We start from the raw sequence: 26,259 nt of genomic DNA, 5'->3' as shown, positions 1-26,259 counted from the left end.
TTTTGTAGTACCCAGGTTCGCTGTCAGCCTTCCACACGTTACATAATTGAAAAGGGTTCACGGAGGAAATGACACTTTCGTTTCTGCAAGAATGGCACGAGTGTTTCCAGCTGGCTTAGCACATTGTCCACGTACACCTTCCAGGCCGATCATTTTTCAGATGAAATTAGAACTCCATAGCCTGTACCGTGAACTTGATTGTGTCTCGAGGGGACTCAAAAGTTCTGAAGTATGTCCTGGTGTGTCGTGCCTGTTGCAGGCTCACATATCTATGGTTAGACGCACAGTGTAGGCAAGCATGTTGACACCAGATGTCTTCCTTCGTTGCTCTTTGCTTTTATTTGCCAAGTCAGAGTCCCTGGCTGAACCCAGAACTCTCCATTCATGGCCATTCTAGTTAGCCAGTTTGTTGGCCACTCTCTCCGCTGGGGTTATAGGCAATCTCCTGACAGTCCGGCTGTTATGTGAGCCACATTTCCCATGTGTGCATGGCAAGTGCGTTATGCCCTGAGCCGTCTTCCCAGTTGTCTTCCCAGGGTTCCCCTTCTTTTCTCCATCTCCTTCCCATCTTTTCTTTCTGCTCATTCCCCATTCCCCCGCTTCTCCATCTTTATGTTTGCTGGAAGCTGGGAGGGTTTTCTCTGTCAGTCTGAGTTGCACCGAGGGGACGCATGTAAGTTGGACTTGGACATGTTTGTTAACTGCATCTCATCTCAGTTCTGTGCAGTCTGGTGTGCAGTGTTATTCTAGACAGGGTATTTCCATAGTAGTTTCCCTATGAGCTCAGCCCTTTTGCCACAGTCAGTTTCATTTCTGACAAGCTCAGCTTAGCTCAGCTGGTACAGCAAGGGATTCTAGCTGCTTCTGGGCTTGGCTGTCTTACTGAGGCCAGCCAGATAGATTCTGAAGGCTTTTCCTGATGAAGATGAAGGGAGGTAAAGGGGCTAAGAAAGATGCTGTTTTCTGGAGTAGGTGGGGATAGTTTGGCTTGGAGCCAGGAAGGTGGCAGAGAGAGAGGGAAGAGAGGGAAGAGAGAAGCCATGCCTGGGGTCCTAGAGGGTGCAGTACAGGTACCAGCTGGCGGGAATTGTTCAGGGTGTTGTGGTTAAGGCTGATTGTTCTACTGGGATGTAGACTTCACTTAGTGTCCTTACCTGAGCAATGTAGTTCACATATAGAGCATGAAAGAGAATGAAAGTAATGAAAGGTATTAGAAGAAAAGGTTTTAGGATCAAAAGGGTACAGTAGGGGCCTGACTTCTATAACAACTTACAAAGAGAGGAGTCAAACAAGTGTTGCTTAGGCTCAAGTGAAAGGTGCATGGGGCCAGTTAGATGAAAAGGAACCTGGTGGTGTAGAGGGGAAAAAGTAACTTTTAAATACAGATGTGAACCTAAGAATTTGGTTTTCCACAAGTTTCGAATAATCACAGCATTTGCATGTTACTACCCCGTTTCCTACAGTTGTAGCTGATTAGGAGCATGGTGCTGCTTTCAGCCCAGCATCATGTGTATACAATAGTTGGTGTCGGGGCTACAGTTTTCCCTGTCCTGGCTAGACAAACTCTACCACTGAGTTGTTTCCCCAGCTTCTCCCTGTAAGTCTTGCCATGTGATGTTAGGGTTTAAGATAAGGAAACCCAAAGACAAAGCAAAGCTTTTAAGAAGGGGAGCTAGCCAGGCAGTGATGGCACACACCTATAATCTGAGCAGTCCGGAGGCAGAGGCAGGCCATTCTCTTGAGTTCAAGGCCAGCCTCATTTACAGGGCGAGTTCCAGAACAGCCAAGGCTACACAGAGAAACTCTGTCTAGAACCCCTTCATCCCCCCAAAAAGAAAGTGAATTAAAAGATGGCTTTTTTTAGGTAATGTGAGCCCCTGACACTCCTCGTGCAGTGAGATGTTTTTGCAGATAATGTTGAGTCTGCAGTTGTATGACTTAACGGTGATATATCCAACAGGGTCCTCTGCTCTGCAGTCTCCATAGGCTCTATCTGAGCTCCTGAGACTCAGGCCCTGGGAGCCTCTTGTGCTGAATTAGCATTTCTGTTGGTGTGAAATTCCCATGGCAGAGTGCATCCATGTACTCACCCGACTTTACATAATCCCCAAACATTTTCATTACATCAAAATGAAACCCCTGACTCCTCAGGCAGTGTCCTACTTTCACTTCTCTTGCTGTGCTACAATACCCCGAATGAAAGCGATATGGGAGGGAAGGGGTTATTTTGCTAGCCTATAGTCCTATTGTGGAGAAGTCAGGGCAGGAGTGGAAAGCACCACATTCACAGTCAGGAGCAGAGGATAGACAAAGGGACCCTTTCTTGTTAGTCTCAGCCAGCTTCCTCTGCTCGCATGGGCTCAGCCTGGTGACATGGTGCTGCCTCATTCAGGGTGAGTCTTCCCATCACAGTCAAGACAATCTCCCACAGACATGCCCACAGGCCAGTCTGTTCTAGATAAGCCCTTAATTGAGACAGCCTTTTTAGGTGATTTTAGGTGATGGCAAAATGACATTTAAAACTAACCACCATATGCAGTTACGTTCATATCCACATGTTCGCGTCCCCCTTTCCCAGGCTCTGGCAACTTCTAGTATTCTTTCTGTCTGTGGGTTTGCCCTGTCCCCGCTTGAAATTTGAACTGGACCAGTGTACAGAATGTGCTGTGGCCACAAGGAAAGAGCCGAGCTCCAGGAGCTTGGGCAATGCCAAGACTCAGTCATTTCTCCTTTAGATAGAATTTGTTGCCTGTGTAGCATGTCAAAGGCTTGTGGGTATTAATGGTGTGTGCATGCTGTATGCCTGCTTTTTCCTTCTACCCTAGAACTATAAAGTTGTTGCGTTGATCATAATTTCACATCTTGTTTGCAAAGATCACCTCTGTGCCTCTTCAGAACTGATGTTTTGGGGACTGCCACTCACACTGTAGAATGCTTACTAGCCTTTACCCACCAGGTGCCAGCATACCCTCTCCTCCCCAGGCAGTCAGCGTGACAAAAGTGTCGCATTAGACAGTTGTTCCTGGTTGACTAATGCTGACTAAAATCTTTCCTCTGGAGAGATTGGCTCTTTTCTTTGAGTCTAAATGTGAGTATGTGATGTGTTTAGAGACAGTCATCAGAAGGTGATAGAGAATTGTTTGCTCCATGGCCCGAGGGCTTAGTCACTGCCCTTTTAATCATTCCCTAAAATGTTCCCTAATCTTTAAAAAAAAAAAAAGTTTAACATTTTGAACTTTTGGCAGCCCCCTGCTGTTTGGTTATGTAAAACTCATTCTGAGCTGACTATGCCATGCTAAAGGAATTCAAGCTGATTGCCTAACTGGAAGTAATTTTGTGGAAAAAGTAAATACAGAATTTGAGTCTGTTAAAAATATTTGAAACATTGAAAGTATTTTAAAATACAGTGAATAAAGCATTCAACAGTTGAAAAAAAACGGAGAATTATTTTTTTCACAAACTTCCCTTTAATGTAAAAAACTTGGGTTGGCTATCTTGTAGCAGCCCCATGACTTAGCAGATAGTTAAGATATGCCCTTTTTGTGTTTCCTGCCTGTGTTTTGTAAACAATTCTCACATGAGTGCTTACAGCTTCTTACTTGTCTCATCCTGAAGGAATTACATCTGGAAGGGGCTGTTTGATGTGATCTGGTACTTGTTTAAAACGTAGGTACTGGAGCTGGAGAGCTGGTTCAGCCATTAAGAGTGGGCACTCTTCTCGTTAAGTACCCACAAGGCTGTCTCACAACCACCCTTGACTCCCGCTCCAGGCAGTCTGATGCCATCTTCTGGCCTCCCCAGGGACTGCATTCCCCAGTGTACAAACCCACATGTAGATATATACATATATACCTATTTTTTTTAAAAAAGGAAACTTTTAAAATGTAGGTATTACAAATATCTCTTCTTACAGTTTCTTAGGTATTATAGTTCTAAACATAGATCCTTTGTATATTTGAAAGAATAGTTGTGAAGGATTGTCCTACTGTGAGGTGGCTTTCTAACTCGTTTGTTGTTTTATGTGTAGCTAATAGAATAGTTGAGGACAGACCTTGGAGGAAGTAAGACAGAGGTGGTGATGGGAACAAGTCAAATAAGGAATTTCCAATACTGCCTGTCAGTAGTCATTTTCTTTTCCTTAGTTCTGAGAGAGGATGCCTCAAGTTTTTTGTTTTTTTTTTTTTTTAATTGGGTATCACATATTGAGTAGGGTGATGGGAAAAGAAAAAAAAATCTCACAAAATACAGCGTGGACAGCCATCTCTGCAGAGTCAAGTTCAATTGCAGTGAGCTCCACCTGTTTCTATTGTCTGAAAGATAAGATAAAGGCTCTTTATATAATGCTTTTATGTCTAAGGCTTTCTGAGAAGTGAGTTTTTATGACTAGGTGACTGAGCTGCCTCCCCTCACACAGTATATTGTTATTGTTTTTCTTCAGGGACTATGTCAGGAGTGAACTGGAGTCTGCCTATGAAGGACCAATGTATTTAGAACCTCTCTCCATGAATCGCTTTACCACAGCCTTAATAGGTAAGTACTAACAAGTAAAGGTATAGGAAACCATCTATGGTTAAGAAAAAAAAACAGTATTTAGTCATTTAAAAATTCAAGTTTGTTTATTGGCTCTCCAGACTAAGGTACTGTTTTGTTTTGGGTTTTTATGTGTTTATATTTAGGACCTTTTGCTCCTTCGTTTTGCTTTGTTTTGGTGGTTTGAGTGAGGGTCTTGCTGTGTAACCAGGGAGCTTCAATTTCTCCCTCCACGTCCCTCAACCTCCTGACCCTTGGTCTCCTGCTTCCCTGATGCTGTTTTCACAGGTAGTCAGTGCCACACCCCACTCTGATAGGTATCTTTGTACTCTTACTTTCTTTGCCCTCCCTCCCTTCCTTGTTTTATTTCTGACAGCACCTCTTGTGGCTCAGGCTGGCTTTGAACTCACCAAATAGCCAAGGATGACCTTGAACTGCTGTTTCCCCTTCTGAGGGCTATTGAGTTATGAAGTGCTGGGGATTGAGCCCAGGGGTTTGTACTTGCTTTTGTTAGAAACAGACAAAGAATAATTGTGTTGCACAAAGAAATACAAACAAAATGAAAGAAGCCAGACAAGGGCGGAAACCAAACCTGGCTAGCAAGCATGAGCTCACGGGGGCAGGAAGTTCCCCTAGATTTTATTCTAATGCAGGTGTTCATCAGCATTTTCCCACTGGTTAGGTTCTGACTCACATATTTGGAAATTGGCTAGTTTTATAAGAATCAGCACAAAGGAAGTGAAGGAGAAGGATAAGGGGTCAAGAGTCAGCTCCTCAAGTTAGGTGAGTGCAGCCAGGCCTTTCCAGTAAGCAAGTTTTGTCAAGTGGAAAGATTAAAAGGTTAGCATAATAGGTAGGAAATTCATGGAACTTAGGGCCTTGCTTGGCAAACTAACTTTATAGAAAAAAAAAAAATCAACTTGTCACCTCTAACACTCACAGGCTCTCTACCAACTAAGCTTTGCCCCAGCCTACACAGACTCTCTCTCTTTCTTTCTCTCCCTCCCCCTTCCTCCTGTCATTCCTTCGTTCTTCCCTCTTTCCTTCCCTCCCTCCTTTCTCCATCCTTCCTTCCCCTCTCCCTTTTCCCTTTCTCCTTCCTTTCTTCCTACATTTATTGAGTGTGTGTGCTCTCAAATGTATGTATGCATGAATGTGTGCTGTGTGCTCATGCCTTCATGTGTGCATGTACATTAGATGACAGTTTGCAGGAGCTGGTTTTCTCCTTCCATCTTGTGGGGCCTGGGAATCCAACTCCGGTCATCGCTTTCACATAGATGTTTCTTATTATTTGTATTTATGATCATATCAAAAATAGTTCATAGAGGCTTGTGGTTCTGAAAGGGTTTTTTAACTATCTGGGGAGATTAATTTTTAAAGAGCTAGTCATTACTGTGAAAGGCTAAAGTGAATTAGATATGTCTCAGATTTAGTTACTACTGTTGAAAGTGAACATCCTGCTGTCAGAAATAAATCTTGTACAGGATTGAGGCAGAATGTTAAAAATGGAAGTACTGACTTAAGAGCAAATAGATACAGTCCAAAGTGAGCCACCCACCCCTGCCATGCCAGAGACCCCCAACAGGAAGCGAGGGAACCAACTCTCAGGCCACACCTCCGTAAGAGACTGTTAAAGAGAGGGAAACTGAAGAGGAAGAGGTCTTCTGAAATGGCGTCCCAGCTCTTTGCACAGGGAGGTTTCAGGGGTGGACCACAGAAAGAGCAGTGTGTCTGAGCACTGACCTAAAGCTGTTTTGTCCAGAATTTACATGTGGCTGCTGAGCATGCAAAACGACACACTTCACATTGTTATGTGCTCTGTGTGCAGGACACAAACTCAAGGTTTACTTAGTGGAAAGGGGTGTAAAACATCTTTTTAATTTCTAATACGTGCTAAGATTTAGGGAATGTTTGGTTATGTAAAATATATTGTTACTTGATTTTGCCTCTTTCCCATTACTTTTTGAAATGAGACTCCTAGGACAAAATTCACATTCTCTATATAACTCCTCTCCTTGTTCTGATGGGACATCCAAGGCCAGCAATGGGCCTGTTGCGCTTTTGAGTGAGGAGTAAAAATTTCTTGCAGGATTTTCCCTGTATCTTTTGAATTGGGAAGGCAAAGGATGAGTTTGCTGAATTGGGAAGGGTGGAAACAAAACAAAACAAAACCCAAAAACAACTGGCTAGGCTTTTCTCTTGAACTTCAGATTCTCAGTGTCAAAACTGGCCAGTGGTCTATCCTTAGGTAGCAGAGGTGCCTGGTAATGAGGTTGGTCTTGGAGGCACATGTATTTTTCCCTTAGGAGGAAGATCAGTTTGGCCTGTCTGGGTCAAAGGGCACAAAGAACACCACAAGCTCAGCCAAACAGAGCTGACCCACTTCCCCCACCGCACTGCAGAGTCAGGGAAGTAGACTCCAGCGTAGCTCTTCCTGCTCTGCCAGTTGTAGGTTGTCTGTGTTAGCAGAGGAGGGGAAGCCTCAACTGCCACCTCTCCAACCTCCTCCTCTTCCTTCCTTGTTTCATGTGTTTGTTTATTTGAAGCAGACTCTGCTCTGGTCCAGGCTGGCTTGGTTACATTCTCGTGTATTGATAAAAAGCTTAACTAAGAGCTATTTGATGAGGAAATAAAATTATATTCGTGCCATATTAAGGAGTGTTTGTTTTTTCACACTGATTTTAAAGTAAACCCTTGCTTTTGTTTCAGTAATACCAAACTTGGGTTGCAGATACAGCTTCATAGTAGCACCGTTAGCTCGATTGGATAAGACCCTGGGCTCCATTCCCAGCACTACAGAAAGAGAACTAACAGACAAAAAAGCAGTGGTGGTTTGCCTCAAACAACAACAGAACCCCCAAAACAAAACCAAAGCCATTTTACATGTGCCATGCTTTGTGAGAGGTTGCAGCCTTCCTGGAGCTGTTTCTGCAGACGGTCCCGGATGCCTGTCTTCCCAGGCCTCTTCAGCCCCTGGTGACCCCTTCCTTCCCTGCTGTGGTCCTCTTCCTTCTGGGAAGCAAGCTGCTTGCTTACTGTTTGTATTCTCCAGTCCAGTTCTCTCCAGTCTCTGTCTTCTCATTCTTGTCTGTGAAGGAGCTCTGCTTTTGTTTTGCTCTCTTGATTCATCAGTTCTGTCTCCAGCCTGCTTTTTCTACCAGGTTTCTAGTATACACTTGTCCTTGTGCAGCCGGGGAGATGGAGGCAGGAGGACCCTGAATTTAAAGTCAGCTGGGGTGACAAAATAAGATTACCTGACTCATTTTAGGAATTTAGCATAAGCAAATATTAGGAAACATTTCCAGTTTAAGGCCGCTGAAGTGTATTATAAAAGTGCAGAGCTGTCACAAATGTGTATGTTTTTTCTTGCTGGCACTTCATAATTATGTGACTTGGAGAAAAGGCTAAATGCTAATATCATGTCAAATCCATTCAACATAATGTGCCTCGCAAGCAATAACAGTACCTGCTGTAGTGTGGAGCTAGCAGTGTGTGCTAAACAACTAACTCATACTCTCTGGTCGCTACACAAAATGCTGCTGTGTGCTCAGGGGCTGGGGAGATGATGGCTCAGTGCTCAAGAGCACTCGCTACTCTTTGAGGACCTGAGTTCAAGTCCCAGCACCCACATCTTGCTGCTTACTTCGGTCTTTTAAGTCTAGCTCCAGTTGTAAGGGTTCTGACTTTTCTGGCCTGCTCAGGCGCGCGCGCACACACACATACACAGATACACACACACACACACACACACACACACACATGCGTACATGCATATTACACAAATAATAAAGTAATAATATTTTTTGAACAACCAGAATATTAGTTATCTACTCACGTACAGAGTAATCTGGACGGGTAATGGGTGTGTGTGTGGCTGTCACGCAGTGAGCTGATAAGCGTGTCACACAGTAGGCTGCACAGTCAGCTTCCTTTGTGGTTGGGGAGCTGCTGGTTCTGCAGGGCTTCTGCCTCTTCCTCTGCACTTCTTTCTGCCATGATTCTGTTGATCCTCAGCCCTCTGAAAAGAAAAAAGTGTAAACTGTTCAGCCTTAGCTCTCAGGATGGGCTTATTTGGGAGGTTTCTGTGGCTTTGTAAGCAATTCACAGAACAGGTGGCGGGCGTCCTGTGGAGGGTGCCGTGATGGGTAGGCAGCCTTTATCCTGGTCTTTTTGCTTTTGCGCACAGTGCAGAATACTCAGTACCGAATCCTTTGAAAGAGGAGCTATGTGAAAAGCAGCAGCTGAGCTGTGTGACATTGGAGTAGACATTTAAAAATCCTTTCTCTGCTGCTCAAGCCATCACAAATGTGATTAAGAGCTGTAGAGTTTTTTTCTTTTTTTTTTTTTTTTCTGAATCAGCCTTAGGGATTAAGTATTCCAAGTTCACTGGATGTGCAAATATGTAATTACATCCAGATGAAATTAAAATCTGATTTAAAACAGTGTTCAAGAGTCTTTTAGACTTCTTCAAAAGCTATGTTATCCTTATTTTTTTACATTTTTAGTGTGTGTGTGTGTTTGAGAGAGAGAAAGGGAAGGAGGGAGGAGGAGGTATCTAAGGATACTGATATAGTAGAACAGTTTGCTTTAGGAGTTCTCTCATTCCACTGTGATGGTCCTGGCCTATAACTTAGGTCATTAAGCTTGACAGCAAAGCTGGTCCTATAGTATCATCGTCGTCATCATCTTACTTTTCTTTGTGGGTCCAAATGCTCAGGTTAAACACCATCTGTTTCCCATTTCAGGTCAGCTAGTGGTGTGTACCTTATGCTCCTGCGTCATGAAAACAAAGCAGATCTGGCTCTTCTCAGCGCACATGCTTCCTCTGCTGGCCCGACTCTGCCTCGTCCCGCTGGAGACCATTGTCATCATCAACAAATTCGCTATGATTTTTACAGGACTGGAAGTCTTGTATTTTCTAGGGTCTAACCTTCTAGTACCGTATAACCTCGCCAAGTCTGCATATAGGGAGCTAGTGCAGGTAAGAGGTTGACACATGACCCGGTGAAGAGCAGCTCACTTGCATTCCAGCTGTGGCTGTGGTGACACCCTGTTGGGAGCAGCCACCTCATTCCTAGGAGGAGGCAGTAAAGGGGTGGTTCTCTGGGTACAGGGTAGGTGGGGGCATAGCCTGAGGCTGCCCTTGACCTGTATGACCTTGGTTTAGTCACTTCTCTATACTCTTCTCGTGGGGTAGCTGTGAGGTTGAGCTAAGCTCCGTGCCAGGCAGGGACGGTGCATCATGTCGTAGTATTATACTAAAGACAAAAATAGGAAAAACCAACCTAACAGGCAGACCTTGATTTTCCTTCTGGCTCTGGTCTCACCCTGTCAGCAGTTTCTTCACTTTGTTCACTTGTTTAAACTGGGAAGCTGTCAGAGTTGGGGTTGCAGTGTGATGGGTCTCATTTAGAAACAGCACCAGAGGCTGGCACGCAGAACATGCTGCTTGTGATTGCCTTTCTCAGTTCTTAGCCTTTGCCCTAGGACAGATGATTCCCAGATTACACATCTGCAAGAGTGTTTCATCTAATTGATAAGCCTGATTGTAAATGAAGAGAATACTGATCTGGTTTCTCTTTCACCTCTTGGCTGCATGCAGGACTTTCACATACAGGAAACTCTCAGATGGAGCAGATTGATACCCCTTGGGGAGAGGTGCCGTCCTGTGCTCTGCCAGCAGATCTTTGAGTACTATTCTCTGAGCCCTGGGCCTTAGCCTGATTCTCTCCTCTTTCCTCATACAAGTCATTAACTTGGATGGTTCACAGGGAAGGGCTGTGCTTGTATTCAGGATGAGAACGAGAGTCAGCTCAAGACCTGCATTTTATCCTCAGGTCATTGTGGTGTGGAGCAATTCTAGTTTCTAACAGAGAGTGGCCATTTTGTAAACCTTTATTTACGTAAATATTTAATGGGCATGTGACAGCAACTATTTATCAGGTCATGATCATCCCACTGGTTGCTTTGTGATTCACACATTGCTAGGGTTAAATGGGTGAACATAAATTATAGGTTATAAAGTTTATGACTTGAGAATTGTATAAGCAAGAAATGGAAAATGGCAGGTTTTTAAGTGACTGTTCTTGAGTGAAAAAGAGGCAGCCTATTGCCTACTTTTGTTAAGTTGGCTTGTAATAATAATTTTATAGCTAGATAAACGTTTTCTAAATGGAAAAAATAGAAATTAATCTTGACTAGGTTATAGAAAAGCATGTTTTACTGATACTTAAATATTTAAGTGTAGGAAAATCGCAAACGTGTCGCAAAGGACCAGTTTCAGATTCAAGGCACATGGTGGCTCACATACCCATAATTCCAGTTCCAGGCACTCTGCTGCCCTCTTGTTGCCTTTGAGGGCCCCTGCGTGTACATGGTACACTCACGAAGGCTGGTACACATACACACAAATTTGGGGGCAATCTGAAAAAATTAACCACAAATTAGTGCGAATGTATTTTAACATCACACCTCATGCTCTTTATATTTTATTGATGTGTCCTGGCTTCACATCGAGAGATTACTTTGGCTGCTAGGTTAAGGACTATGGGCCACCTGTCCTAGCGCTACTGGCTCGCCTGCATCTGCCTGACTCAGGAACTCTGGAATCTTGCTTCCATGTGTTGTTGCAGACTTAATAATCAATAATTTATTCAGTAATTAATAGTTCCTGCTAATGAAGTTGGAGAGAGATGAATATACACTGGGAAGCTCTGTGAGTCCTGTGGTCCGTGGCCTTTAAAGGTGTACCCTTTTCCTATGGTAACACACTGGGCACACCACATAAACTGATGGTGGTGTTTGGTGAACACACGAGAGGAGCAAGGGGAGTCAGTTTGTCAGTGGAAAGTCATGTGACTTAACTTGCGCCTCTGTAATGAGGACAGCAGAAATGAAGTGCTCTGTCACAACTGTGACGTTCGTGAGTGAGCCCTGAGCAATTCTTTCTTAAAAAAATACTATTTTATCTCCTGTGTACGAGTGTTTGCCTGCTTGTATGTTCTGCACCACCTGTCTGTGCAGTAATACCCTTGGAAGTCAGAAGAGGACATTGGATACCCTAGAGCTGGAGTCCCAAAAAGTTGTGAACTGCCATGCAGTTCCGAGGATTGAACCTGGGTCTTCTGTAAGAGCCAGTGCTTTTCACCCCAGAGCCCCCCCCACTGCACACATACCCCATTTCCTTAATCAGTTGGGTTTCATGCTCATTTATATTGTCTTGATTAGATAGGTTTCTTCAAAACCAGTTGAGGTTGTTTTGCTTTAAATCCGACCACCTTGTCTCACTGGGGCTGTGTGCTGGCATGTCACTTGTGAGCAGGAGTGTGAAGCTCAGCACACGCAAAACCGTGTTGCTTATGTGTACCCACCTTTGACGGAATTCAAGTGAGAGCAACCCCGCAGGAGAAGAATGCTGACACCTTTGTCTCTCTTCTTCAGGTAGTGGAGGTGTACGGCCTTCTGGCCCTGGGAATGTCCCTGTGGAACCAGCTGGTCGTCCCCGTGCTCTTCATGGTCTTCTGGCTTGTTTTATTTGCTCTTCAGATCTACTCCTACTTCAGCACCCGAGATCAGCCTGCATCCCGTGAGAGGCTTCTCTTCCTCTTCCTGACAAGGTAATTCACCCTCGGAAGAGCGGAGTTGGGTCTCGGCAGTCAGTGCAGTCAGTGCAGGCTACTGTTAGCAGGATCTCAGGGCTCTATCTATTCAAAAGAAGCCTTTGAGCTGGGGGCCTACGTCTGGCAGTAAGGGATCTGTGGCCTGAGGCATGGTGGTGTGTTCATCTCCATGGGGAGCAGGGCACAGCAAGTGTGTAGCGGATATCTTACTCAAGTGACGGTCCTGTTGAGTCTTTAACACATGCCACATGGCAGACACTTTCCCTCCCTTTCACTCTTTCCAGCAACCTTGAGGGAACAGGACCAACCGTATCGACATTTTCTATTTATACTGGGGAGACTGCAGGAGAGCATCTCCCTGCTGACGCATGACAAGAGCCACAGCTGCCACTCCAGCCTGACTCAGTTCAGCACTGGGGCTGTCCTGTGTACTTACACCGTATCTTCATATTCTTCATGTTTTGCCCAGTACTGAGATAATAAAATAATTGGTAAAAATGGCTATATCGTACTTTCCTGTTCAGCCCCAAAGAATTCAAACACTTGGCTTTCGGGGTTTAAGATTGTTTGTGTCCATGTGTACACACATATCTTGGTGTGCACATGCAGACTGGGGTACTGGATGTCCTGCTGCATCCTTCTCTGCCTTATTCCTTTGAGACAGGGTCTCTTGCCAGCAAGACCCAGTGGCCATCCTTACCCCTTCCGCATCCCCCTCCCTCAGTGCCAGGGTTATAGGCGTCATTGTGTGTGTGTGTGTGTGTGTACATGCGTGTACATTCCCAGGTGTGTGCACACAGTAAATGCCCTTTCGTTTTAATTCCTGTTTGTCGCTTGAGTTGTTTCCCACTGTAGAGACTATTGTGAGCTTATATTGGGTCTACGTGTGTCATTTCTTCTGAGATTGACTTTGAAATGCTCAGCTTTCTCTATACATACAGGTTCCAGATTCACTGTCCTATTTACTGTTGTGTGTGTGTGTGTTTTCATATGATGCTCGTAGAAATGAGGTATTTTAATTATTAGTAGCTTCTGTAAACATGTAATCTTACTAATAAAACCACATACATTTTAACATCCAGTGTACTATTAAATAAGCTTAATGTTTATTTTTATGTTAGTTAGAGCTTGATTTTTAATTTTTAAAATTGTAACAGTCTTTAAATGATCTTGAACTCTATTCCTGGGTATGCGTGTAAAGTAGCTGTTCAAAGTTAAATTCTTGTATCTATACGCAGATGAAATTAAAGTTTTCGGCCACCATAATGTGCCTGATACCACTGTACTTGTGCATTGACTGGGTAGTAAGGAGGTCCTTGCTCGACAGTGATTGGTCAAGTACCTACCTGAGAAGCACACGCTGAGCTGTTTGAACAGTCCACGGTTGCCATAACAACATGCACTTAGCAGGCTACTTTGTAATGTTTACCATTATGCAAAAGTACATGGTTCTGAGGTGTGGGCAGGGTATTCTGAGATTTACTGCATTTGAAAGTGATACTTAAAAACAGTGAAATCCTTGCTGAGATGTGTTACTACATACTGCATATTTGCTGAAGAGGTGGAAGGCTTTTAGTTTAGAATGGCAGGTGGTAAAATGGCTTAAATTATTTATGGTAGCCAGGCATGGTGGTCCACTCCTTAATCCCAGCACTCCAAAAGTAAGCAGAGGCAGGTAGATCTCTATGAGTTTAAAGAACCCAAGGCTGCACAGTGAGATCTTGCCCAAGCAAACAAACAAGGCAGCCAGGGCTGCATGGTGAGAGCCTACTCAAGTAAGTAAATAATGAAAGCAGAATGAAAGACGTCCTTCCCTGTGGGGGATGGTGAAGCCGCTGCAGATAGAGGACTCAGCCTGCCTGTCTCCCTCTTCCAGCATTGCAGAGTGCTGCAGTACACCATACTCACTTCTGGGCTTGGTCTTTACCGTGTCCTTTGTCGCCTTGGGCGTTCTGACTCTATGCAAGTTCTACCTGCAGGGATATCGAGCCTTCATGAACGATCCTGCCATGAACAGGTAAACTGTTGGCTTAGGTCTGAATCCTTGATACAGTGATCATCCTGAGTGCCTTTGATGAGATTTAGAGAAAATGGAGTTTGTTTTATTATTGCCTATTATGACAAATTGCATGTTATGCTTTTCTAGAGTTTGAGAATTCAGAGTGCTTAAAATATGTGTCCTCCAGTTAAAATCTGACTTCTGTTTGATACTTTCTCCCAAGGGCTGTGTGTGTGTGTGTGTGTGTGTGTGTGTGAACATAATTTAGTAAAATTTTCTGAACTGTTCAAGGATGACTTGATTGATGAAATTGCAGAGTGATTAACCTTTCTGCCTAACTGAATGTGTTTTTTTGGAGAAAATATCAGATACAGTATCATAATTTTGTTCCTAAAAGTTTCAGTCTGATGTATATATGTATGTATGTATACATGTATGTGTATATATATACACACACACACACACATTAGTGTATGTATGTTTTGCCTGCCTGCATGCCTGTGTATTATGTACATATCTGATGCCTAAAAAGGGCAGAAGAAAGTGTCTGTCCCATGGGACTGGAATGATAGCTGTGAGCCACCATGTGGGTCCCGGGAGTTGAACCCTGGTCCTCTGGAAGAGCAGCCAGTGCTCTTAACCACTGAATCATCTCTCAAGCCCGCTCTGTAAATGTTTTCATAAAAGTAGGGTCAAATCATCATTCCTAATGCAAGAGCTTTTGATATCATATCCAGTTATTTAAATTCCTCTGTTGGATTTTTTTAATACTTTGCTCAAATATGATCCGAATAAGACCCATTTTGCACTTGACTGATCTATTTTTAAAGCCTTTTTAATATTTATATGCCTGATGTTTCTTGTTTTCCTGCTGTGTTTTATTTGTTGAAGACATGAGGTCATTGACCTCAAGCTTTTCAGGGTCCTGGTTATACTGGGTGCTTCTGTGATTTGAGAGAGCATATTCCACTGTTTGCCACGTTTCTTTTTATCATGCATTTTGATTTTTGTGTAGACATCTGTAAATTATTACCCGTATTATTATTGAGTTGATAAGTTTGTACACTGTATCTTAATATTCATTGATTTATTAGCAAATTTTCTCCATAAAGATTTTACCTGTATGTATTCTCAGAATGAGTGTCCTTGCTATCTTAAACATTTTACTGTAGTGTCTAGAGTCATCACTGTAGGAAGGATTTCTAACATAGTTTTCACAATGAAAAATGCTGTCTGTCATTTCTCATTTATGTGAGGTTCAGTTTAGTTTCCTTTTTTGAACAATCCAATAGAATATTATAAAATCTTGTGACTTGATATATATTGTTCCATATGAAAACTAAAATTTCAAAAAGACTTTTGTTTATGCTGTCTACTGCTTCTTGTCTTTTTTTTTAAGATTTTTTTTTTATTTATTTTGATTGCTCTGTCTGCATGTATACCTGCATGCCAGAAGAGGGCAGTAAAGGATAGAGATGGTTGGGAGCCACCATGTGGGTGCTGGGAATTGAACTCAGGACCTCTGGAAGAGCAGACAGAGCCACTGAGCCATCTCTCCAGCCCCTGCTTCTTGTCTTTTTTAAAGAATATTTTCTCCTCCAAGATGGAAAAGAAAAATATTTTTTCCAAATATTTTAATAAATACCTTTACATTGTGTGTGTGTGTGCGCGCGCGCACGAGAGACAGAGAGAGAGAGAGAGAGAGAGAGAGAGAGAGATCAGTATACAACTAATGGTATAAATCTTCATACTCCACTGGCTCTTGGTGAGTAGCAGAAGGATCTGTCTCGGTCACAGCCTGCTTAGGAATTGTTTATTTGAGTGGTTCTTTTCTTCCTTCCATTTTATGCTAAGGAAACAGTGTGCTTTTGAACATGTAATATTCATGTATATGCATGAATGCGTGCCACCGCACTGAAGAAGTGAGACATGTAGTCACTTTGCACACAGATAGGATTCTAGCCTGCAATGTCAGAATCGCTTTAAAATCAGCAGTCAAGAGAAGTTTGGTCTTGGAATTCAGCAATGGCTGGAATGTGAATCCCTGTCTGCTTGTATCTGCCTGTCAGGGGCATGACAGAAGGAGTCACTCTCCTGATCCTGGCGGTGCAGACCGGGCTCATAGAACTTCAGGTGGTCCACCGTGCATTCCTGCTGAGCATCATCCTCTTCATCGTTGTTGCCTCGATCCTACAGTCCATGTTAGAGATCGCAGATCCCATTGTTTTGGCGCTGGGAGCATCTAGAGACAAGTAAGGAACTCCTCTTCTCTGGTTCAGTTACTGTCATCTCTTCCCACATATTGCCTGTAGACTGAAGGACTGTTCAAAGGATGGAAGCTGCTATTCACTTGGGTGTTTACTTTTTGACTTTTGACTTTGTGTCTTTGTACGTTTGTGTGCTGTGTGTACCTTTGTATGCATGTGTGCATGTTTAGGCCAGAGATGGATGCTGAGCATGTTCCTTGGACGTTGTCCATCTGATTGACTGATGCAGAGTCTAACTGAACCAGGGCTTGATGACTGAGTGAGTCTAGTCGGTCTGCTTACCTTGGCCAGTCTGGTCTCTTATCTTTTGAACACCGTGAATAAAACGCTTTGTTCATGGACCCTGGGAGTCTGTACTCTGGTCCTCAGACTTTATCCACTAAGCCATCTCCTCAGCCTGTGTTTGACTTTCCTAAATGATACTGGTTTCTCCTTAGGATTTCTGATTTCTGTGGTTGGAAGTCATATTTAAAAGCTATGCAGAAAGAAACTCTATCTTCTGAGTATTGAATGTATTTTATATGTCAACTTTCAAGGTATAAGAGCACCCAGTAAATGTGTGACACAATGTGTGGTTTTAAAGACAAAGCATTAGGGGAAAGTGCAAGTGAAGGAGAAAGGATCAGGTTTATAAACACAGGTACTAAGAGAATTGCGGCATCCTTTGATGGTTTTTTTAGGAAGTTGCAACATATTGAGGTATGCTCTGACAGACATTCTTGGTACTGTATGGGACCAAATAAAATTAGGAACTGACTCTATGTACATCCAGTATTAAGAAAAAGTTTAAATTATATTTATTATTTAAAAAATATTGTTTATTCTTCTGTGGGGTGTGTGCAGGTGTGCACTCACGTTGTGTGGATGCTAGAACTTAATGTCAGATCAGAGTCCCTTTGTGAGTAAGCGCATGTGTCTGTCTGTCTGTGATGTATGTCATCGGTGGATACTGAGTCAAGGCCTCCTACTGAACCTGGTTCTCACTGATGGACCGCACTGCCTGCCAGCTAGCCTCCAGGATCCTCTTGCCTCTGCATTTGTTTCACTGAGGTTACAGACATGCTTCCTCAGCAGGCTTTCCACAGGTGTTAGCCCAGTGCTCCAGCAACCAAGATGATGAAGTGGCGGCTGCGGCCCTAGAAATTTTTTAAGACGTAAAACCCAAACTCTTATTATTTTCAAATACGCTGCTTTGCATACTGGGAGGCAAAATATTTGGCTTAGTGGTAGAGGACTTACTTAAGATGTTCGGGATTCAGTTCAATACCTGGCACCCAAAACAACCACACAAAACTAATGATATATTTCGGTATGTACTTCATACAAGAAATTCCATGAAAGATGGGTTAAAATTCAGGGTCAGTATTTTTTCCCAGCATTCCACCCACATTTTGATTGGTTCTAGAACTACATTTGAAATTATTGCTTGGAGGAAGCAGTCTCTTGGGAGGTAGACTTGGGAGAGCAGATTTGTAAGATAATCAAATTAGCATTTTAATTACAGCCTGTCAGCTTTGCTCCAGTGCCCCATCATCTGTATGGGCAAACATTTTGTAAAGTTCTCTCAGAAGGTCCTGTGGCTGAGTCAGTTCACTGTTGCTTCAGCTCTTGGCTGTGTCTCTGTTAATCACAGTGCTTGTAGTTAATTACATTTACTGGGAATTTGATCTTGAAGTTCAAGGTTTGTCCATAAAGCTTGTCAGGTGTTTAAGCGTGGGCTCAGTCAAAAAGCCATCACAGAGCTAAAGAATTGAGGTGTTTTGACCTAACTACAGTCAATATTTTGTTTCTGGAAATGTCTTTTTAAGATTACATTAATTAATTTTGCATGTTTGTAAAAGATGAGAAAAAGAATCCCCTACTTGCACTACAACAAGAACTGATCAGCAAGTATGGCTCTGCATCCCTTCAAGATGCTGAACCAGACCCACTGGCTCCTTCTTCCACCAGAACCAAATGTCAAGGAGACGTCGGGGAGAAGCCTTGCCTAAGGGTCTGGGCTGATGTTTGGAGTTGGGCCTGGTTGCAGCAGCCTTGGCTGAGACAGGCTGCCCTCTTGGCTATGGGAGGAACTGTTAGGTCCCACCCCGGCCCCACTCCTAGTGGTCCATGGTAGGGAGAGGGCCGCAGCAGCTCCAGTGAATGGGAAAAGTCAGGAGTGAACTGTAACCCCGCAAGTGACTACAGCACTAAGGAGCGGCCCTCGCACTCTCACTACCTTGGCTGGTGAGCGGCTTGACTGTGAGAGACTCTTGTGTCTTGTGCAGGAGTTTGTGGAAACACTTCCGTGCTGTGAGCCTCTGCCTGTTCCTCCTTGTGTTCCCCGCATACATGGCCTACATGATCTGCCAGTTCTTCCACATGGACTTTTGGCTTCTCATCATCATCTCCAGCAGCATACTCACCTCGCTCCAGGTGAGCCCCCGACTGCCCGCGCCACCTGGTCGCCTGTAGTTCTTCCCAGCAGAGGGGTCAGATCGTCTCGGGACGAGCGAGCGAGCGAGCGGCGGCAGGCGGCATCGCTCCGCCCTCTTCACTAGAGCGTACTGCAGTCCTGTGCGCCAAGTGGGCTGACAGTGCCAGCTAGACATTTGGTCAGAAGCTTCTTTCTGATTGTAAGCCTGAAGCTTACATGTCATGACAGCACTTGTAGTGCGTCTGCCTCCCGCGTGGTCTTCCATTTGTGGTAGTGACACAGACATTTTGCTTTGCTTTTATTATGGTCAAACAAACAAACAAACCATATTTAGAATCAGCCAGCTGGACTGAGTTTAGGTGATCCCAGTTTTGTTGGCAGTGTCTGCATCCTGAGGATCGAAAGCCAGTAAACACAAACGGTCTTCTCTCAGTCCAGACTGAGCAGGGTGTTGGCTTTGGCACATCAGTGTCACAGTTTTTGCACAGCCAGTTTGCCCTGGTGCTTGTTGGCCTTGACTTCCACAGTGAACACAGGGCACCATGCCCTCCATCGTCTTCATGGCTGACTCAGTACTGGGTCGGGGGAACTGGATGGTGGCACGGTGCTCAAGCTTATTTCTCCTGGACAAGCTCTTTTCGAGGGCATCGGGGCAGCCTTCCTTCACCGCCTGCTTTCTTGATCTTGAGAGCCTGGCTTTTGGCTTTGGGGTGAGGGGGTTGGCCAAGAGGCCTCTTTCTTTGTTTTTGATGTTATCTTGGCAAAAAGTCCATTTTTTAAAAAAAAATATAATTTAGCCTTTCTTTCAGTTTCTTTTTTCAAAATGTTAATGATCCAGATAATGAGAAATCCCAAGTCGATAGGAAACCACAGCAGTGAACTGTGTTAGAGCTTGTTTAGGATGGGCTTTTCAGAGTAAATGTCTTCTCAGAATACCCTTATGATCTACATCTATACAAAACACACATAGACACGATACATGCTTTAGACATACGTATGTAATGTGTGTGCCACACAGACATACATTTCATACATACGAACAGGCACTGCCCAGATGGGGCAAGCTTATTGTGACGCAGGGAGGACTCTGCTGCCCAGTCAGTAAGGAGAGGGAAACGTAGTCCTGGCAATGGTGCTTTCAGCTCTGTTCCTTGTAGAAGTGGCGTGTTCTGAGAGAACTGAGGGACAGGATGGGCCTGAGGAGACTGGTTACTCACTGAACAGTTTTAAGAACGCTGCTTCTGAAGTGCGGCATCTTCTATGTCACTGCCTGTGTTACTGTCAACCCCCCCCACACACACACACACGCAGCCTTCCCTGGGGATGCTTGAGATTTTAAATACGGTACTGAAAAGAACTAAAAGTGTGTTATTAAGGTAAACTTAGGGAGAATTTTTTTTCTTACAATTATATTCTACCTTCATATACATACATTTCCTCCCCAGGTTCTGGGAACGCTTTTTATATACGTCTTATTTATGGTTGAGGAATTCCGAAAAGAGCCAGTGGAAAACATGGATGACGTCATCTACTATGTGAACGGCACCTACCGCCTGCTGGAGTTCCTTGTGGCCCTCTGCGTGGTGGCCTACGGCGTCTCAGAGACCATCTTTGGCGAGTGGACCGTGATGGGCTCCATGATCATCTTCATCCATTCCTATTACAATGTGTGGCTCCGCGCCCAGCTGGGCTGGAAGAGCTTCCTCCTCCGCAGGGACGCTGTGAACAAGATTAAGTCTCTCCCCATCGCGACCAAGGAGCAGCTTGAGAAGCACAACGACATCTGCGCCATCTGTTACCAGGTGACCTGCTCACGGGGAGTCTGCTGGGGTGGGTAGGCGGGCTAACCTGGGGGACTGCAGCGGGAACCAGTTTCAATGGAAATTTCCAGGCACGCTTAACTTCTGGATTTGGAAAAAAATAATAATGGGGCTCATAGATTAGATTATTAAAGACCTGATATAAGTATATCCATTTTACTTCTGAGTTCAGTTTTAATGTAGTCTTTCAAGTTCTAATTACGATTGTTTTCAACATTATTGCTCACCCATAAATAAAGGAAAAACAGGTTAGGTGTATTTCATATTTACCGCTGGCGACACACACAGACACAGTGTTTATGTATATGTATCATTAAATCTACCCTGGCTACCAGGAGTCCGAGACTTCTGAAAAGTGGTGTGCCAAAATTTGCCTCCTCCTAATATCTTCTGGCTGGGGAAGAAACGTCCGGACTTAATGCCGGTGGCGAACGGACATCGTTCCCTACAGAGCATTTCAGTCCTGTGGGGCTTGGGGAGTGTTGGTTAGGCAGGCTGCGAGAGCACCGTTCAGGATGGACAGATAGCCTGCCGTCCGTACAGTACTTGCCTCGTGCCAGATGAAGGGTCCCCTCCGGTACTAGTGAAAATTAACTCATGTCATCTTGGAAATCCCTAAAGCCTAGAGTTTGGTCCCCAGGCCCCTGTCACAGGGACTGGGTAGCAGCGTTTGGCGTTAAGCGACACTGCTGGAAGTTTAGACAAGATTACCTGGCAGCAGCTGCAACCAGGCCCCATGTAAACCGCTGGGAGTGCAGGCTGGTGGCAGATAGCTGACAGGCAGTGGCAGGGTGCGCATGCAGGGCGGTGGGTAGGTGTTTGTGTGTGTATAGAAAGCTTCCACTTTCCAAACGCGTGCTGAGAACATCTTTTTGTACGGTAGCCAACCCTTGAGCGCACTGAGGAGTGTGACCCCAAGCCTAGACCCCGTCCATAATTCTCTTTGTTCCTGAAGTGGACTCCATGTCTTTTGTAGCCTTTCCATGCTCAGAACAAAGCACAGAAAAACCAAGTTTGGCGCAGCCAGTGTCTAGATCTCCTGTGTCGGGGTCCGAGAGTCCTCTTTTTGTGTCCCCTGTTGTCACATCACTTTTTTTGAAGTGCTGGAACTTCCTGCCGCTCCCACGTGGAACACGACAGTGGGTTGCTTAGCTTCCGGCTGGCTGCTTTCTGTGTGTGTGGCTCCCTGCTTCGGAGCTGTCCACCCCCTCATGTTACCAGCTCTTGGCAAGGAATTTGGGGGATAGTCACACTTCCTTGTTTGTGGTTGTTAAACGGTGGTTGAAAAGTATATGGATTATGGATTTTAAATTCGTGTCTTAGGCCCTCTCTCTCCAAAGAATACTAACAACAAAAGAGGGTGTCAGCATGTGTTCCTGCTGTTGTCAAGTTTGAGCACCTGAAAGTCATGTGTGGGACTTGTTCTAAGTATTGACTTATGGACCCTCTTCAAGTTTTCTAATGTAATAGATCTGGAACAGCCCAGGAATAAACTCTGAGGAGCCCTGGTTTACGCAGAGCCATATAAATGTCTGTATAATGGTCACTTCCTTGCCAACACTCTGGTGTTCCATGGCTGAGTTTTGTCTCTTTTCATATAGTCTCATCATGGAATAGTCTCTATCTGCATTGGTGCATAATTGTGGAACAAGTCCTGTCTGCACTAGATTTTCTGAGGTTACAGTCATTCTTGTGTTAATACCAATGGCTCACATCCTTGTAGAGTATACTGCAACCTCTGTGCTATATGTTGAGAATACAGTTTCTTCCTCACTTGGGATTTTGCTCCCTCTTGTTTTCGCTATCCGCCATGGCTCTTACGTTAGTGGTAGAAGGACACGGATAGCAGCTTTATTAGTGAAGCCAGATGATTCTAAGTTCTGTGCTGCAGTTTTCCATTTGTGCTAAAAAAAAGATGTTGAAGTCAGAACTTTTAGGGGTAGCATCAAAAAGATGAAGTGGTTGACGTTTCTGAGGATTCTCTTTCGACCTCTCTTTTAGGACATGAAGTCTGCTGTGATCACCCCTTGCAGTCATTTCTTCCACGCAGGATGTCTTAAGAAATGGCTGTACGTTCAGGATACCTGCCCTCTGTGTCACTGCCATCTCAAAAACTCCTCTCAGCTTCCAGGACTGGGGACAGAACAGGTTCCACAGCCTCCTGCAGGGGCTGAGCAGAACAATGTACTTCAGGAAGGTCCCGAACCCCCAGACCATGAGCGTCCCCCAGGTACTGGGACGCAGGAAGGTTCTGGGGACAGTAGTGAACACAGCAGCAGAAGCTCTGAGAGCCAGGAAGGGGCTGGTGACCCTGGAGAGGCTACTCAGAGTGCAAAAGGTGAATCGTGTCCTGTTGAGTCCTCCGCCTAGAGGAGAAACAGGCTTGGAGCTCTGTACTGTGGAGAAGGCCGCCCAAGGTGGAGTTCACGCTCAGATCTGAGTGGATGTAGGACAGGATGAGGCAGGAGCCTGACATTCCAAGGATCTACCCCAGGGGTACTCAGTGGACACCACCCACTCTCCACCCCACTCCATGATGTAGGAGAAAGTTTGCAATGTACATTAATCAGAAATGTATTTATATGTTCTATGGTGATGTTTTATAGAGGTTTGCCAAGAAAATTCAACCTCCGCAACTTCAGGAGCAGCCCCTGATTTGCGAGGGATAATGAAATCAGGTCTGATCTGAGTGTTTGAAAGGGGCTGAGTGGACGAAGATCCGGAGGTCAGCGTGGGAAGATGAAGGCAGAGGTGGAGCTGGCTTTTCCCTTCCCGTGGGGCAGGATATAACCAGGACAGGATCGCTCTGGTTATATAGTGTGGCTGATGACCTGTGCTTTTCTCCGCTCGCCTTTCCCTCAGTTGATTGGAACCACCAATGATTCTGGAATTTTCTACAGCACTGCAGTGAAATCAAAGATGTAGAAGCATTGACTGTATTCTAAGATGGAGGCACACATACGCCATGACGTGCTTTGGAGAAGGGGTGGGGGGGCACTGGGCCTTGCGGGTGCATTCACGTCACCTGAGACTCTTGAACTTGATGCTGGAGTCTTCATTATTTTGATGTATATGGAACTTTTGTTAATATATTGTATACTTCGTTGGCTGTGTGAAGTAAACTAAAACTCTAATGAACACTTTGGAGTCCACTTTAACAAAGGAGGCCAAAGTGGGAGGGGCTTTAGGGCACTGATAAAGGCCCTAAGTGTACTGTTCAATCCTGTGTACTGTTTCATTCCCGCAACTGAGTCAAAAGCAGTGTTAATTATGGCAGCGTTTGCAGTTTGGGAATGAGTACCGAACTGTATGATCTCGCTCTGCAAACGCCACTTTTAAAGCTGTTAATACACTTTGCACCCTTTCTTTGACAAGGATGTGTCATATTTAAATTTTTACATTCATCATGGCTACAGGTAGAACTGGGGAGGGGGGTGTAATTTTTTATGGGATTTTGATATGAAAAGAAACTAGTCATTTATTTATACAATAAGCTTGGCTCAAAAAAAAATGTATTTCAGACTTGGTATTCCTAATGTGGGATGTGGTTTTCTTTTGTTTTTCGTAGCAAATTTGGATGTAGACTGACAGACATAGCTGAATGTCTTAATAAATTTAAATTTGAAAATAACCACTGGGTTCCTGTGCTGTGTTTATGCTGCAAGGGCTCTGTTGAGGCTCCCTTGCATGCAGTTCCTCTTCTGGACTCCAGAGACTTGTTGTGTTCCCTCACCACACATGCTCTGCAGATGGCAGAATTCTTTGAGAAGGTCCAGCTGCTTGATTTATTTGGGACAAGTTTTTGCTTTGTATCCTTGGATGGCCTGGAACAACGTACGTAGAGCATCTGCTCAGATGAGAGCCACCTGCCTCTGCCTCCCGAGTGCTGGGGTCAAAGCCATGACCAGTGAAATGTTTTTAACCCAGTTTTTGAACTTCATACATTCAAATGGTGTATCTTGATCGTATGCACCCCAACTCCCACTCCCCCGGTACCCTTAACATGCCCCTTCATGTCTTTTCATTTTTCTCCCTAGCCCACTGGGTCTAACTCGCACTGCCTGTTGGAGCTTTGGCTGCTTTTCCTGGCCTCACCTTGCGCAGGCAACCATAACCGTAGTTAAGTCCACGAGCGCAGCGGCCATGTCATGTCCAGGAGATAGTACTTCCCAGCATTCCACATCCTCTGGCACTTGGGTGTTTTCTGCCCCTTGCTGCCTGCCCCCATCAGTGATGGTGGCAGGCATACTCAGGCTGTATCAGAAGCATCTAGAAGCTTTGGAAAAACAAGGAAACAACCTAACAACCTCCTTCCGAAAACAAAACATTTCCGGTCCTCACAGCAAAACTACTGAACCAGCCTCCATCAGAGGCTGGAAAAGGCACTTGAGATTCACAGGTTATTCTATACAGCTCCATTGAGACAGCATGTTAGAAAGTAAAGCAGATGGCTCCCCCTAGTGGTGGTGAAGTAGCTGTTTGCGCCGCTGGCCTCATCTGGAATTTCAATAGTTTTCAGTGTTCCTGTGGAAGGAAAAACCCTGCAGGTAAAGTTGGGAGTCATTTCTGACTTGCCTACCTCGAAGTACCTGACAGCTTGCTGAAATCTGTTCGCTAAAGGTCTCACACTGTCACGGAAGGCTTGAGGACCAGGTTCACATCTTATAACGCACTATACCAAGTCAGGTGAGCCTTTGAGCACTGTCATTAAAGCTTCATCCTTTTAGCCAGGCAGTGGCATTACACACCTTTAATCCCAGTGCCTGGGAAGCAGAGGCAGGTGGGTTTATGAGTTCGAACAGTCAGGGATTCAGAGAAACCTTGTTTCAAAACAACAAAACCCAAAACCCTGCCTCCTTTGCCTCTTGTCAGTGGAATCATGGAAGAAAAACACTGCTTATTCCTCATGCATATGTGTAGCTGGCAGAGGCTCTCGGACGCTGGCTGGAACCTTCTAATGGCCAAACCAACCAGGCAGGCTTGAAAGGATTTATAGTTGCATTCTTCTCCTAGGCAGCGACACTGTGGTTCCCATAGGAACAGCCCTCATAGGCTCATATATTGGATGCTTGGTCATTAGGGAGGGGCAGCCGCTTGAGCAAGGTTAGGAGGTGTGGCCTTGCTGGAGGAAGTGTGTCACTGAGGTTGGGCTTTGGGGTTTCAAATGCTTGATTGAGCTAGGCCCAGTGGCTCACTCTTTTTAAGACAAAAAGTTGGGTAGATAGAAGAGGGTTGGCTCTGGGGAGAGGTAACATATGACCAAAACCCAGTGTATGAAACTAAAACTCCCAAAGAGCTTTAAAAAAATGCCCTAATAGTGTGAAAGAGTCAGAAGTATATACCAACATTTTAAAATAACGTATTAATAAAAATTAGTTGTTGCTCCACCACAGTGCTGGCTAGTGAGAGCGCGTCTGTCCAGGCCTTGGGAGATACCTTCTGAATGTGACAGCCACTGCAGTGGTTCCAGCCAGGACACGCTAAGTGGAGGTGATGGTGTCTGTTTTGTTTTGTTTTCGTTTTGGCAGAGTCTCTTGATGATCTTTAGCTTCCTGATGAAACTAGGCTGGCTAGCCAGCAAGCCCTAGGGATCTGACAGTTTCTGTCT

General features: G+C 44.7%; 1 protein-coding gene across 3 annotated transcripts in view; it reads left to right on the top strand.

The window, feature by feature from the left end:
• The window catches only part of Rnf145 (ring finger protein 145), a 43,566-nt gene extending 19,284 nt beyond the window's left edge, over window positions 1-24,282 (top strand). For all 3 annotated transcript variants that reach the window (XM_021636687.2, XM_021636688.2, XM_060363817.1), the window contains exons 4-11: window positions 4,439-4,530; window positions 9,276-9,511; window positions 11,971-12,146; window positions 14,026-14,166; window positions 16,218-16,400; window positions 18,683-18,830; window positions 20,277-20,633; window positions 22,653-24,282. In XM_021636687.2, the coding sequence (XP_021492362.1) occupies window positions 4,439-4,530; window positions 9,276-9,511; window positions 11,971-12,146; window positions 14,026-14,166; window positions 16,218-16,400; window positions 18,683-18,830; window positions 20,277-20,633; window positions 22,653-23,021 (1,702 nt within the window). In that variant the 3' untranslated portion in view covers window positions 23,022-24,282. The remainder of the gene's footprint in view (window positions 1-4,438; window positions 4,531-9,275; window positions 9,512-11,970; window positions 12,147-14,025; window positions 14,167-16,217; window positions 16,401-18,682; window positions 18,831-20,276; window positions 20,634-22,652) is intronic.
• The last annotated feature ends 1,977 nt before the right edge of the window (window positions 24,283-26,259 follow it).

This window comes from Meriones unguiculatus, chromosome 11 (genome assembly GCF_030254825.1).
Source record: "Meriones unguiculatus strain TT.TT164.6M chromosome 11, Bangor_MerUng_6.1, whole genome shotgun sequence".
NCBI classification, from domain to species: Eukaryota; Metazoa; Chordata; class Mammalia; order Rodentia; family Muridae; genus Meriones; species Meriones unguiculatus.
The sequence above is the reverse complement of the archived record's forward strand: the minus strand, read 5'-3'. Positions and strand labels throughout refer to the sequence as shown.